Source organism: Mastomys coucha, unplaced genomic scaffold (assembly GCF_008632895.1).
Source record: "Mastomys coucha isolate ucsf_1 unplaced genomic scaffold, UCSF_Mcou_1 pScaffold7, whole genome shotgun sequence".
In the NCBI taxonomy this organism is placed as follows: domain Eukaryota; kingdom Metazoa; phylum Chordata; class Mammalia; order Rodentia; family Muridae; genus Mastomys; species Mastomys coucha.
Genome location: NW_022196913.1, coordinates 97,538,929 through 97,552,824, shown reverse-complemented (window position 1 = coordinate 97,552,824; position 13,896 = coordinate 97,538,929). Strand labels below are relative to the sequence as shown.

Below are 13,896 nucleotides of genomic sequence, written 5' to 3'. Positions count from 1 at the left end.
GACCAGGCTGGCCTCGAACTCAGAGATCCTCCTGCCTCTGCCTCCCAAGTGCTGGGACTAAGGGCGTGCGCCACCACCGCCCGGCATGTTCTCAGTTATCCTAGGGTCCTGTGGGTCAGACATGCAAAGACATCACAGGTGAAAACTCATCAACTTTACTCAAAGGCCTAGCACCTCAGCCCGCCACTCCTTAGTGTATCTGCATCAAGACAGCACAGCGCTATGCTGCCCAGGGTTCATTTCCTGAGACCACTTTTTAAATCCTTTCTTGTCTGTTACTGTGTGTACACACACATACATAAATAACAACTGGGGGCAGGGTGCATACTACATAGCACATGTGGAGGTTAGAGGACAACAACTCTGTAGTCCATCTGTCTACATGGGTTCTAGGGCTCAAACTAAGTATGCCAAACTCGGGCAGCAAACACTTTTACCCACTGAGACATCACTGCCTCTTGGGGCCACTTGGATGGGAAACAGAATGTAACTAAATGGCCATGGGATAAAGATTCACATAAACTGAGCATTTCCCTTCTGCTCTTACAACTTACATAGAAAGCAACCCAACAGGACCGGTCACACATTCTCCACCAAGTTTAAAATACAGAAAGCAAGCTTTTCGGAGCTGATGCAAGGAATCTGAAATAAAATGTAGAAATTATTACTTATTTTAGAGAGTTAAGGACAATTTCTTAACAGTCAGAATTCAACAACCAAGAGTTTCTCCACACTTCCAGATCAATACTCTCAGGGTAAGAGTATGAGCAATCTGTTTCTATTGATTCTAATACTTAGGTCTTATGAGTTACTTTTAAACTATGTATGACTTTGTTCTAAGTTAAATGACATCAAATACTTTGTAAGCTCTTACTATATATAAAAACACAATCCTAACAACAAAATTCCCAGGTTCTGAATGCCTAACCCATACTGCTACTAGGTCGGCACTGGGTTATCAAGAAGTGAATCTCTGGGGCTGGAGAGATGGTCCAGCAGTTAAGAGCACTAACTGCTCTTCCAGAGGTCCTAAGTTCAATCCCAGCAACCACATGGTGGCTCACAACCATCTGGAATGGGATTTGATGCTCTCTTCTGGTGTCTGAAGATAGCAACAATGTATTCATATACATAAAATAAATTTTAAAAACAACAAAAGAAGTGAATCTTTTCCTTATATCCATATAACTTTTTAATACATCTTAAAGCCTTCAAAACAGCATAATAAACAACCATTTATTAACAGTTTAGAGTTAGTGTTCTTTTTTTAAGATGTCTAGATTTTTTTTCTTTTTATTAACGTCTCTTTAAATTGTTAACTATTTTGTTGTTGTTGTTTAATTTGTTTGTTTTGTTTGGGACAGGGTCTCTTTATATAACCCTGACTGTTCTGGAACTTACTATGTAGACCAAGCTGGCCTGGAACTCACAGAGAGATCTGCCTACCTCTGCCTCTCGAGTGCTGGGATTAAAGACATGTGCTATCACACCTAGCTAGATTTCTCTTTCTTTTCTTTCTTTCTTTTTTTTTTTGGTCATGGTAAAAAAATCCTTCTAAGTTGGATAAAGTAAGAGGTTCATTATGGCATTTCCATATATGTATAAAACATACTTTGAAGAATATATAATTTAGTGATAGATTTTTTTCTTTACAAGAGTGCTTGTAAGGAGAAAACATGGTAAACTTTTGTCCCATAAAGTTCCTTCCTCCCCAGATCTGTCATTAACTGTAATGTAAGAATCCAAGTGTTGAGATTTGCTCTGTTGCTATGTATTGTAATGTTAAATTCTGTACCCCCAAGGTCTAGAAAAGTGAATTCTCACATATGCCAGCTCTTGTGCAAACTTTGCTCCTTAGATTTGAAACTATTGGTTGAATATAGATGCCTACAGCCTGTAGCTGGGTAGTAGAGAGGTATGCGAAGGAAGAAGGCACCGTGGGTTATGTGGATTGTAAGCACATGGCCTGGAGGGCTGGCCAGTTGGAGTAGGAGTTGGCCCAGGCAGTACTTGGGGTTGATGGCAGGGAAGTAGACAAAATAGCAGAGAGGGCTGATTTCTGCCCAGCTCTAGGGCTTTATAGTTTATTATAAATAGACAGGCTTTGTGTCTTTTATTTGGGGACTAAATGATCTAAGGTGGGATAGAAACCCCCAAATTATATTTACCACAACATACAAGAGCTTAGAAAAACTTTTTTTTTTTTTTTTTCCGAGACAGGGTTTCTCTGTGTATTCCTGGTTGTCCTGGAATTCACTCCATAGACCAAGCTGGCCTCGAACTCAGAAATCTACCTGCCTCTGCCTCCCAAATGCTGGGATTAAAGGTGTGCACCACCACTGCCCGGCTAGAAAACCTTAAAACTTAGAATTCTTTTCCTCTCATTTGTCCAAGCAAATTTTCAACTCCATTTTGTCCAGACTGGTCTAGATGACAATGAGTTTAGCAAGAGATGGTTGTTAGGTATAGTCTACAAGCAGTCCCACCGTCTCTGGTAATTAATGGGCACCAAGAAACTCAACCAAAGAGCTTGAAGAATCTCAGGTGTTCACCTTATTTTTGTCTGTTTCTTAAATAATTTTTTACTTATCACTGTGAGTGTAATATATGGATGCCGGAGGGTGCAGATGCCAGAGTATCATTTGTTTTAAGACATACTCTGTTGGTGTTGTTTTGAAATATGATCTTCTATATGTAGCTCAGGCTGCCCTCCCAATCCTCCTGCCTCAGCTTCCTGGCTGCTAGGAGAGGAAGCATGCACTACCACATCTAGCTCAGAATTTCAAATTTTCATTATTACAAATGTTCAACCTAGACTGAATGGCCAACTTCCTATAGTATAGGAAACAAAACTAAGCACAGGGCTATTTGCAATTCAAGCCTCTTGTGCTTGCACTGTAGCAGGAAAGAAGCTCCACCCGCAGCCTGAGGCACCTCTTCGTGTTGTAAATAATGCTTCCACAGAAATTCAAACCAGTGGAAGAAGTAAAAGGCCACACTGCTTTCCCATACCTGCCAGAAAGGCCTTTCACCAACATTTTACCATGTGAGGACATATATGCTCTAGTCTGGACCAGAGGACTCCAACGAATGCACCCCTGAGATACTGTTCTGGGTGTTGGCTAAGGAAGGCCAACAGCACTCAGAAGTAGATGCTGAGCCGCTGAAAGAACTACCACATGGCAGTGGGCAAAGTCGGGCGATGTGTGCTTACAGGCCAACTACTTTAACTGCTAACTTTGGTAACTCAGTCCCTTATCTGAGAATCTTAAAGATCTACAAGTCAGGTCACTTAAAACCATCTCTACTTACCATCTGTAGCTGAAAATAATTCATACAAGGCCTGAGCCAGCACATTCACAACAAAGGAATGCGTCCTTTTTCTTGACCAAAAGAATGATTTTTTGGCCTAAAAACAAAGTATATATCATTTAGTACATAGTAAGGAGGGAAAAAAAGTATAAGCTAATGTTTATCATCTCCTCAAAATGATAGGTGTCCCAAGGCCTATCGGCAGGTAATACTGCCAAACTCATGTTCAGAGCAATGGGTCACATGATTGTGAAGCTAAGCTTATAGACATTGAAAATACAGTTTGAAAGTCAAGCTTATTATACCCGAACAAGACTAAGGACCATTATAAGCCATAAGCTCCCACACACGCATAGATTCCCACTGGGGTCCCAGTCGGCTCATCCATAAGCAGATGTACTTTGAGCCATTCTGGGGAGGAAAAACTCTAGACTCTGACCTGGAAAATAGCAGCGTCATCATAAAGGTCAGGAATGTCTTTTAACAGCTGTCGCCATAATTTTATATCTTTTAAAGCAACTGTCATCCCTCCGCCCGTAAGAGGATGCCTCAGGTTATACGCATCTCCCAGAAGAAGGACACCTGTGGAAAGAGAACAAAGACTATGAAATCCTGAAAAGCTCTGAGACAAAATGTTAGTTGTAATGGACGGGAGCTAAAATAGCCCAGAGTAAATTATAGTTAAATCTGCATCCTGTGGCTGAACTGAACAACTTATGATCTTTACCTCAACAAAGCTGATGCCAAAAATTAAAAAAAAAAACTTAGGTTCCATTGCCTACATAGGATAAAATTAAATATTAAAAATATTAAACACGCTCTTGCTTTTTTCTTGTCTCTTACTCTCACCTCTTGCTCTCTCTCTCCCCTTCCCATTCCCCTCTTTCCATGTGGCCATGGCCAGTCTCTACTTTTCTACTTTCTCTCTCTGTTTTCTACAATAAAGCTCTAAAACCAAAAAAAAAAAAAAAATTAAACACATACTCTGCTCTGCATGTGCTGTGTACATATAATCTCAGTTCTTGAGAAGTAGAGGCAGGACAGATGATTAAGGTCATCCTCAGCCATCTAGTTTCAGTTCAGAATGGGCTATATAAGACCTTTTATCAAAAAAAGGGGTGAGGGAAGAAGAAGTGCAGGAGAGATGGCTTAGCAGCTAAGAGTAGTTGCTACTCTTCCAGAGGACCTAAGTTGGGTTCCCAATACCCACATAAGGACCATCTGTAGCTCCAGTTCCAGGGATTCTGATGCCCTCTTCTTGCCTCTGAGGTGCTATATGCACATGGCAAACACACAATAAATTAAAATAAATCCTTAGCCAGGCACAACTCCAGCACTCAGAACACAGAGAATGGTGATCTCTGTAAATTTGAGGTCAGACTGTTCTACACAGCAAGTTTCAGTCCAGGAAGGGCTGCACAGTGAGACCCTGTCTCCAAACAACAAGTAATAAACCTTTAAAATACAAATTTAAAACACAACTATACATCAGCTATCTATCATTATTGACACCAGGCAAAAATGCCAGGGACAGGGATCTCGTGGCGCTCCTTGAATGCCGTCATATCTCTGCAGCCTGGGAGCAGCCCTTGCAGATCCCGCCCTCTTCAGTCCCTGCTCTCACTGTTCACCCTCATCCCAGCGCAGCTTCACAGCCAAGCAATGTCCTCTCCAGCCACCTTCCACTTCAGAACCCCGCCCCCAGCTTTGGACACCCCAAACAGTGACTCCGTGCTACCATAAATACAGTTTTACTGAGACCGTTACCAGTGCCACCATGAACTCATCTGCACACTCCTAACCACCACAGTTCTCTCCAGGCCAGCGGGTAGCCTTTAACTCCCTTGTACTCCCAATGACTGCCACGGTGTCCTCTACAAAGCCAGAGCGAAATAATAGTCGTAACTTGTTACGGGAACCAATGCTGCTTCTCCTGCTTTCTGGCCAAGGTAACCAACTCTCTGCTTCAACTTCCTGCCAGACTATAAATTCAACCCTCATGTGAAGTAATGGCAGCACTATAAAATAATGCTAAAGTATACCTCGTTTGTTCACTGAGGAAGGAGGAAGGAAGCTTGCGGGCATGGTCCGCAGACGAGAATTCTGAGAGGCCTCCAGAAATGACTCCTTCAGGTGATCTGCAATTAATCCCCCCCACCCAAATAAGTGGTTTGAGCATTTCAGTCTCAAATAAGCACACATCTCCTTATTACACATAAAAGAATTCTTAACAGTGTATGTGTGGTGGCTATTCCATAGTCCCTTGCAATACATAAATAAATAAATACTTTATTAATAAAATTATCCATTAAGCACCTCCTTACATATGTTAAGGAATGACAAAGGAATCTAAGGGAAAATAGACATAAATAACATATACAACTGAACACAACAGAGAGGAGATGAAGAAATGAGTCAAACTAATGAGAGGAGACAGAAAAAAAAAAGACACTGACAGCTATCTGTACCTAGCTTTTCCTATCTACATAGTCTGTACCACAGGAAATGCACAATGTTCACAAACAGGTATGCCTATCTCTGAGCCTCATTTAGACACTTTTTCAGCAAAACTCTAAAGAGGCTTTTAGGAGATTAGCTTTAGGCTGTAAATTCTAGCCAGGGAGAGATCCTACTTCTTACCAGGCATCTGTGGGTAAATTTGTTCAGCCATGTATTCTCGTAAGTTTCTTGGCAATTCTCCTCGAATATCAACAAGTACTCTAGTTTCGCTGGCTGAAATCTGGTAAATGAGAACTGGACTGGGGTTGACCAGAACAAGCTCTGCGAAATTGGCTTTAAACTGTGGTGCATCCTAAAAAAGAAAAGAAAATACTTTAATAGTTTTCAAATCCCAGTTGCTTTGTTTTCCTACAATTACACTCCTCCATACCTTCATAAGGAAGCCAACAAAGTGGGATGAAACAGAGACTTTATTGGAGATGAGGTTCTTCCTGAACTTGGAGAAGAGCCCGTCTGCAACGACAGTGAGCGGGGCATGGAGCTCCTGAGACAGAGTGGAAACAAAGAGAACACCCAGCGTCAGTTAACGCGTGCAGAAGGCCCGGGCTTCTAAAGCCAAAAGTGTACAGGAAAAGTATCTAAACATAATACACTCACTCTCACAGAGGTGGAAGAGAATGAAGGCCTAATCCAGAGTCCCTGGAGGTCTCTACCTTCATACCTCCTACCATTAAAACGATCCAAACTCTCCACCACGAGAGGCAAGGAGAGTGGCGTCAAGGCACCCATGGGCCACAGAAGACTGACCTCATCACAGACTCTGAGGACTGCCCAGATTCATTATAAAACTACATTCCTTCCTGTTTAATGAATGGCTAGATAGAAGCAGCATTTTCATACACCTAACAATGTGACATTCCTATACTGTGAGCAAGGGAAACCTGGCAACCCTATCACACTCCAGTCTCTAATAAGGGGTGACACTGTAGAAGAGCCTAGAAGGACCCACTGCCTCCTCCTTTTTTTTTTTAAAGATTTATTTATTTAATTTTTTTATGTATATAAGAACACTAGCTGTACAGATGGTTGTGAGCCTTCTTCATGTGGTTGTTGGGAATTATATTTAGGACCTCTGCTTGCTCCAGTTGGCCCCAGTCAGCCCTGCTCGTTCAGACCCACAGATTTATTTATTATTATACATAAGTACACTGTAGCGGTCTTCAGTCCCACCAGAAGAGGGCTTCAGATCTCATTACGGGTGGCTATGAGCCACCATGTGGTTGCTGGGATTTGATCTCAGGACCTTTGGAAGTGCAGTCAGTGCTCTTACCTGATGAGCTATCTCTTCAGCCCCCACTGCCTCCTCTTTAATAGACCAACATTAACACAAACTAGAAACTATTTTACCATTGGTTGTTTTCAACATTTTCCTAGTTGTGACTAAAACAATGTGTACCGTATCATAGTTGCAGAAGTGCCCCTGTAAAAAATGGTCCTCTGACTTACACACACACACACACTCTCTCTCTCTCTCTCTCTCTCTCTCTCTCTCTCTCTCTCTCTCTCTCTCTCTCACACACACACACACACACACACACACACACAAGTTAATGCAGAATTTTAAAGGGGTAGGAAAACCGTCCTAGGAAGAGATGATGTTTACTAACTCTCACCTTGGTGTCCCCAGTCTCTTTGTCCTTGTACTGCACGCCGACCACAGCGTCATCTTCCTCTAGTAACTGAACCACAACACCTTCTATGAACTTTACACTACAGGATGAACAGAAACACATTGCTGGAGTAGCACCCATGATTGTATAAGCAGTAAAGTTGTACTGAGACATAAAAAACAAACCCTGAAGGCAGGAGGAGATAAGGACATGGCGGGGTAGATCTGATAGGAATTAGGATAAAAAAGATAAAAATACACTATATGCATGTATGAAATTCTGAAAAATATAGTTATGTTTTTTAAAAATAAAATGGCATGCGGCAAATGTAAAAGCAGTCATATCCATCAGAAAGGTCATTGGTTTTCTATTTGAGGCCTTTCCCACCCTGCTTCCATGGACACCGGAGACTTCAGCCCTAAGGAAAGTCCACGGACTTGTACTTTGTCAACACGTGGGTTTGTGTCAACAACATGAGTGCTCTCATATTTAAAACTTCCTTAATTATTGTTAAAGGACGAGAGGCAAATACAAGTTAATAATCAAGACAAAGCAGCCAGTCCTGTCAGACTAGGTCCTCAGGGAAAGTAGAACAGGGATTTCTTGTTGCCATCTGTTCTCTCTAGAAAAGGTGTAACAGCCGCAAACACAAGACTCAAATGGGCACACATGGGCATATATATGCCTTAGGTTACAGCACTTATGCAGCCCTCTAAATCCATCCCAATTAAATAAATAATCACCTAATTCTCACTGAAAGTAAAACTCACATTCTTCACACAAGCACTAAGCTTACTTTAATTATGGGTTATTTATCATACCTATGCCATCTAGACTATGCCAAAAATTTTCATGAATACTGATGTAGTTTCACTGGCATAAAACATATTTTCTTTTTATTTGTGTGTGCATGTAGGTGTGTATGTGCACACACACGTGCATGTATGCAAGCATGTGTACAGATGTCTGAGGAAGGCAGAGGAGGGCATGTGGACCTCTCAAACTGGAGCTACAGAGGGTTGTGAGCCATCTGATGTGGGTGCTAGGAACCAAACTCCAGTTCTCTGCAAGAACAGAAAGCAAAGCTGGAGAGATGGCTCAACGGGTAAGAGCACTGGCTGCTCTTCCAGAGGTCCTGAGTTCAAATCCCAGCAACCACATGGTGACTCAAAACCACCTGTAATGGGATCCAATGCCATTGGATCTGGTGTGTCTGAAAACAGATACAGTGTACTCACATACATTAAAAAAAAAAATAAGTAAATAAGTCTTAAAAAAAAAAAAGAAGAACAGAAAGTAGTCTTGGCCACTAACCATCACCCTAGGACCCAGGCCTGAGTCTTTAGCATTATGTATTAAAGCTGTGTTCTTACTTGGGCTCGGCCATAGCGGCTTTCCGGAGACTCATGATGAACTTGCCATGGTGAAAAGCAACTCCACTCTGTACTTCGTTGTTTTCTGACACAGGGTAGGGAATTTGAACTTCAGATCTGCTTTCATAGTCATGAACTATGTAGCCGTGTATGTGATGGGCGTTAAGGCCTTCTACTGTATCTGCAGAGAAGTTCAGTTCAAACAGTTTTATTAATATGCTGAGAGTTACCAAGAAAGATGCCAAGGAAAAGATACAGTGAAACGAAGGCTCCAATTTACAAAGTTGTAAGACCAGTCAGGGAACTGAACTGGTACAGTTGTAATACAAAGCTTAAAGGTTTCCAGAAGACAGAACCACAGACACACTTCAGGTTCACAGCACAGGCATTCAGGTCTGTGATGTGAAATCAGCCACGACGCTGTCCTGAGTGAATCTGCTTTGTCCATTAAGATACAGAAAACAGCTGGGCCTTCTGACCATGTGGCCCAATGTAGAAACAAGTATTTTTGCCTCAGGAAGGGCTGGGGAAGGAAGAAAGGAAGGAGGGGAAAAGGGAAAATCCAGTATCGTTAAAACTATTTTAAAGGTCCCAATTTATCCATAAAACTTCAGTGTATAAAAAAGTAGCTTTCCCCAACCAATGAGGGTACTTCCTAAATGCTGAAGTTCCCACTATATACGAACACTGATTCATGAGACACTATAGAGTAATTTTAGTAAACAAACAGAAAAGCAAAAAGCAGAATATGTAATGGGCTTGTATAAAAATGGCCTTTTTTACCTTTAAAACATTATTAAGGAATAATAACAAAAATACAAGGCAAAAGAAAACATTTTTAAAGAACCAATTAAAAAAAAATCTGAAAATTTAAAAATCAATGGCAATTAGTGTTTTAGGAAAAATATCAAAGGAAAGAAAGCATTACTATTATACATAAAACTTACAAAATAAAAGTATTAAAATAGAAGAAATAGCCAGGCGGTGGTGGCGCATGCCGTTAAGCCCAGCACTTGGGAGACAGAGGCAGGCGGATTTCTGAGTTCAAGGCCAGCCTGGTCTACAGAGTGAGTTCCAGGACAGCCAGGACTACACAGAGAAACCCTGTCTCGAAAAACAAAACAAAACAAACAAGCAAAAAAAGAAAAGAAATATAAAATAGAAGAAATAATGAACAGAAAGTGTAACAATGATTCATATGAAGCAATACAGTCAGTGAACAAACTGGAACATGTCAGGCATGGTGGCACATGCCTAAAAATTCTGTATGGGGTGTAGGGACAATAAATTCATATTTTACTATTTATCTATATTTTATATGTATGAGTGTTTTGCCTACAGGTGTGTATGTTTGTCATGTGCACGGCTCAAGAGCTTGGAGTCATTTTGCTTCTCTCACGCCCTGCTGGTTTCCCATTGCCTTGCTGAACTCTGTACTTTCATGGCCCAGAGCTCCATCCTGGACTTCCTGGCAGCAGTTAGCCTTCTGCAAGTTCTATTGGCTTTCCCTTTTTCACAGCAGACACCTGATCATCAGCAGGTCCTACACACTCTTCCAGACGAGCACACTTCCAGGATATGACCATTACACTTGCCTGAACTACTGCGACTGTGGTCCAAGTCATCAGCTCTTACCGATCCTCCAAGAGCATCCAGATAACCTCGTTCTGGCCTCACCGGTAACTCCGTGGTCTTTTCTCTACTCAGAATATACTTTCAGATAACATTCTTGATTACACTTTTAAAACATGAAACTTAATACCTCCTTAAGTTCCCAGTGGCTTCCCTTCTCCCTGTGTGCTCCCTTCTCTTGTTGACTTTTCCTCTATTGACAACATCAAGGTCAAGCAGGCTTGGTGGCTCTTCCCAGAGAGCAAAAGCTAGGCCTGGACTTTAGACTCTCCTGGTCTCTCCAAGGCAGAGTCTCCTCCATTTCTTTACTCAGTGGTAACTTCTCACTATTGAAGATTACACCCACTCCCAAACTCCCTATCCCGCGCTTTCCAATTTTATTCTAGTCTCTATAATCTTCATATATTTCATCTATTTTTTTAAAAAGTGTTTTGTCCTTTAGCACATCCTCTTTACCATCCACTGAGATATAGCCTCAGAAAGTACAACAAAGTCCACTTGTCACTGTTTTAAGTCTTTGTTGAAGGACCATTCTTAGCCAGCCTCTGTGGTGATTAAAGTCAGTCTCGAGGCAACAGCACCCCAAACTCTCCCTACCTGCCGCCTGTTTTCCCTTGACTGGTAACAATGGATATGCCATTTCAGGAGAAAGCATGTGTGTTTATTTTTATACGTATCACTGACATAACAATTTTTATGTGTTTATGGGGTATAATTCGAAAGCTGAACTCATGTACCTTGACAATATAATTATGGAACACATCATATCTATCACCTTAAAAACTATTTGTCAGGCTGGCAAGATGGCTCAGTGGTTAAGAGCACTTGACTTCCAGAGGTCCTGAGTTCAATTCCCAGCAACCATGTGGTAGCTCACAACCCAAGTGTAGTGGGATCTGATGCCCTCTTCTGGTGTGTCTAAAAAACAGCAACAGTGTACTCACATACATAAAATAAATAAATCTATAAAAAAAAAATGTATTTGTCACTGTCAGCCACAACATCAGCTTCTCCCTATCTACTTTATCATATAATGCCATAAAAATAGTCTTGTATCAAATGCATCTCCGTTGTCCTCATATTTACCCTCTCTGTTTTCTGCCATTAAAAGTGTTTCTCAACACATGTCTCTGGGCTGATCACTGGCTGCTCTTCCAGAGGACCACAGTTCAACGCTTCCTCTCAGTACCTCCAATTCCAGAGCACCCACCAGCCTGTCCTGGCCTCCTCAGCACCAGGCTCATCTCGCAGCTAAGTACCTCTTGTGCTGCTTCTCAAGGATGTGTCTGTCTTCATCACCAGTACACCTTGGTACTCAGTGTAACACCTCATTCAAGGACAGCACTAAATAAATATTTCCTTTTTGTTTGTTTGTTTGTTTTTCGAGACAGGGTTTCTCTGTGTAGCCTTGGCTGTCCTGGAATTCACTCAGTAGACCAGGCTGGCCTGGAACTCAGAAATCCGCCTGCCTCTGCCTCCTAAGTGCTGGGATTAAAGGCGTCCGCCAGACCGCCCGGCTAATATTTCCTAAATGAATGGAAGACGTACTTAAAAAGCACTGGCTGAATGAATGAATCACCCTTAAATGAAAGACCAGAGGGAATAACACCACCCCAGGAGCGCATTACATACTGTGTAAATGGTAGTTCTGGTTACTGGGTTTATCGTCTTCATTTTTGGTGTTACTTTTGGGGGGGCATCTCATTATCTCACTATGTCTCAGTAGCCTCTCCTCAGACGATGATATGGTTCTTTCCTCCTTCGCTCTCATTTTCACGTAAGGTTTTTAGTTCATGTAAAGCTTATAAGGAAGGGAAGGAGGGAAAGAGGGCAGGCAGCCTAAACGGTCTAGAGTGAAGAGCACTTATTTACACTGACTGCTCGAGATCAGATGACCCTACCTCCAAGGCCCAGCTCTTGAAGAACACGGTAGCCACCTGGCTGCAGAAGCTCTCCAACTATTCGGTCAGGCTCTTTTAAATCTCTCTCAATCACTGTCACCTTTCTTCCATCTCTGGAGAGAACCGTGGCCAAGGCAGATCCAAGTACACCAGATCCCACGATAATCACTTCTGGGTCCATCACAGAAGAGGTCAATACTGAGGTAGCTGCTCCTGTTAATGTCGTTTCTGAAAGGCTGATTTCTTTTCTGCACTGTTTAATAAAAATGATTATCATTTTTCCAAATCTGTTGACATAAACCATGTGACCAGCACATAAACACACTGGACTTTTATAACGAGCAAAAGCTAGACTCCCCGCCCCCCAAGCATTATTAAATCATATCCATGGTATATTTTTAAATCCAAACCATATATAATCAGGATCAAAATACCGGCTTTAAAAAAAATGTATATATCCTAATAAAATTAAATATATATTTCTTTTTCCAGACACAGTAGTTAGAAAATGTTATATGGACATATTTAGAAATCCACATGAGGCCTGTACATGTATGTCTACAGTGAGATTCGAAGACAGAACCCAGGGCCAATCCTAATTTAACTACTCAACTCTACACTGAGCACCTCCAGGTTCAGGCCTCTCACAACCTCTGAGTTTCCATGTATGCGGCAGTGAGCACTCAGCAGAACTCACTCCAGCAGCTAGCTCCCTGGGTTCCAGGTAAGGAGAAAGCCTGAAGCAGTCACAAAAGGAAACCAGTCGACAGAGTATGCCGCCTTTAGACTACCGACAACAGCTAGTTACTTATTAGATGGTTATGCACTGGGCATTCTGCAACTATGAAGTTACTTCATTCCCAGACTACCAGTGATGGTGGCGCTACCCTCACCTAAGAGAACAGGACACTGATTTTGACAGAAATCAAACCATTCCCAAAGAATTACAGCAACAAGTGGCAGAGCCAAAACTCGGAGCCAAGTTCTTTTCTTCTATCAACCTTGCTAATTTGTACTATGGGCATTATAAGTCTGCACTGCTTTGTGGGTAATTCATCCTGGCCACTCTCTCCCATGCCACACTGAGCACCCAGCTTGAGCCTCATAGCAATGTCCCTTCTTTCACTGCTGTGTACTGCAATGTAGTTCCCGAATATTATTTATTTTTACTTCTGTAAATATCAAGCATTGTTACTTTCACTCTTAAATCTTCCCAATGCTCTTAGGGGAAAAGTTCACATATCCCCAGCTAATAGGTGCTATGTGATGTGACTTGCCCTCTCTCCCTCTCATCACCTCCCACTGGCCCCATCATTCCCACGAAGTAATGGCACCACAAACATTTAAAGACCCAGTCTCTACGTAAGACTGTCATTCAGCTATGACTCGACCTAGGACCTGACTGCACTGACTTACTCACTGCCTCAATGGCCCAAGACTTGGAAGTGTTGGGCATCTTTATTGCTTTTCAAATTGCTGTCACCTTCCACTGTCTGCCATCACATTTATTAGTGGCCTTACCTGCCACACAATTCTCTCTTCTCAAGT

At 41.9% G+C, this 13,896-nt stretch overlaps 1 protein-coding gene across 1 annotated transcript in view; it reads right to left on the bottom strand.

Moving 5' to 3' along the window:
* Sqle (squalene epoxidase) overlaps positions 1-13,896 on the bottom strand; it is a 16,456-nt gene that overhangs the window by 931 nt on the left and 1,629 nt on the right. The window contains exons 2-10 of the mRNA XM_031359664.1: positions 12,349-12,601; positions 8,816-8,996; positions 7,446-7,542; positions 6,203-6,316; positions 5,953-6,124; positions 5,355-5,450; positions 3,752-3,894; positions 3,313-3,409; positions 555-642 (exon numbers count right to left, since the gene is read on the bottom strand). Of these exons, the coding sequence (XP_031215524.1) occupies positions 555-642; positions 3,313-3,409; positions 3,752-3,894; positions 5,355-5,450; positions 5,953-6,124; positions 6,203-6,316; positions 7,446-7,542; positions 8,816-8,996; positions 12,349-12,601 (1,241 nt within the window). The remainder of the gene's footprint in view (positions 1-554; positions 643-3,312; positions 3,410-3,751; positions 3,895-5,354; positions 5,451-5,952; positions 6,125-6,202; positions 6,317-7,445; positions 7,543-8,815; positions 8,997-12,348; positions 12,602-13,896) is intronic.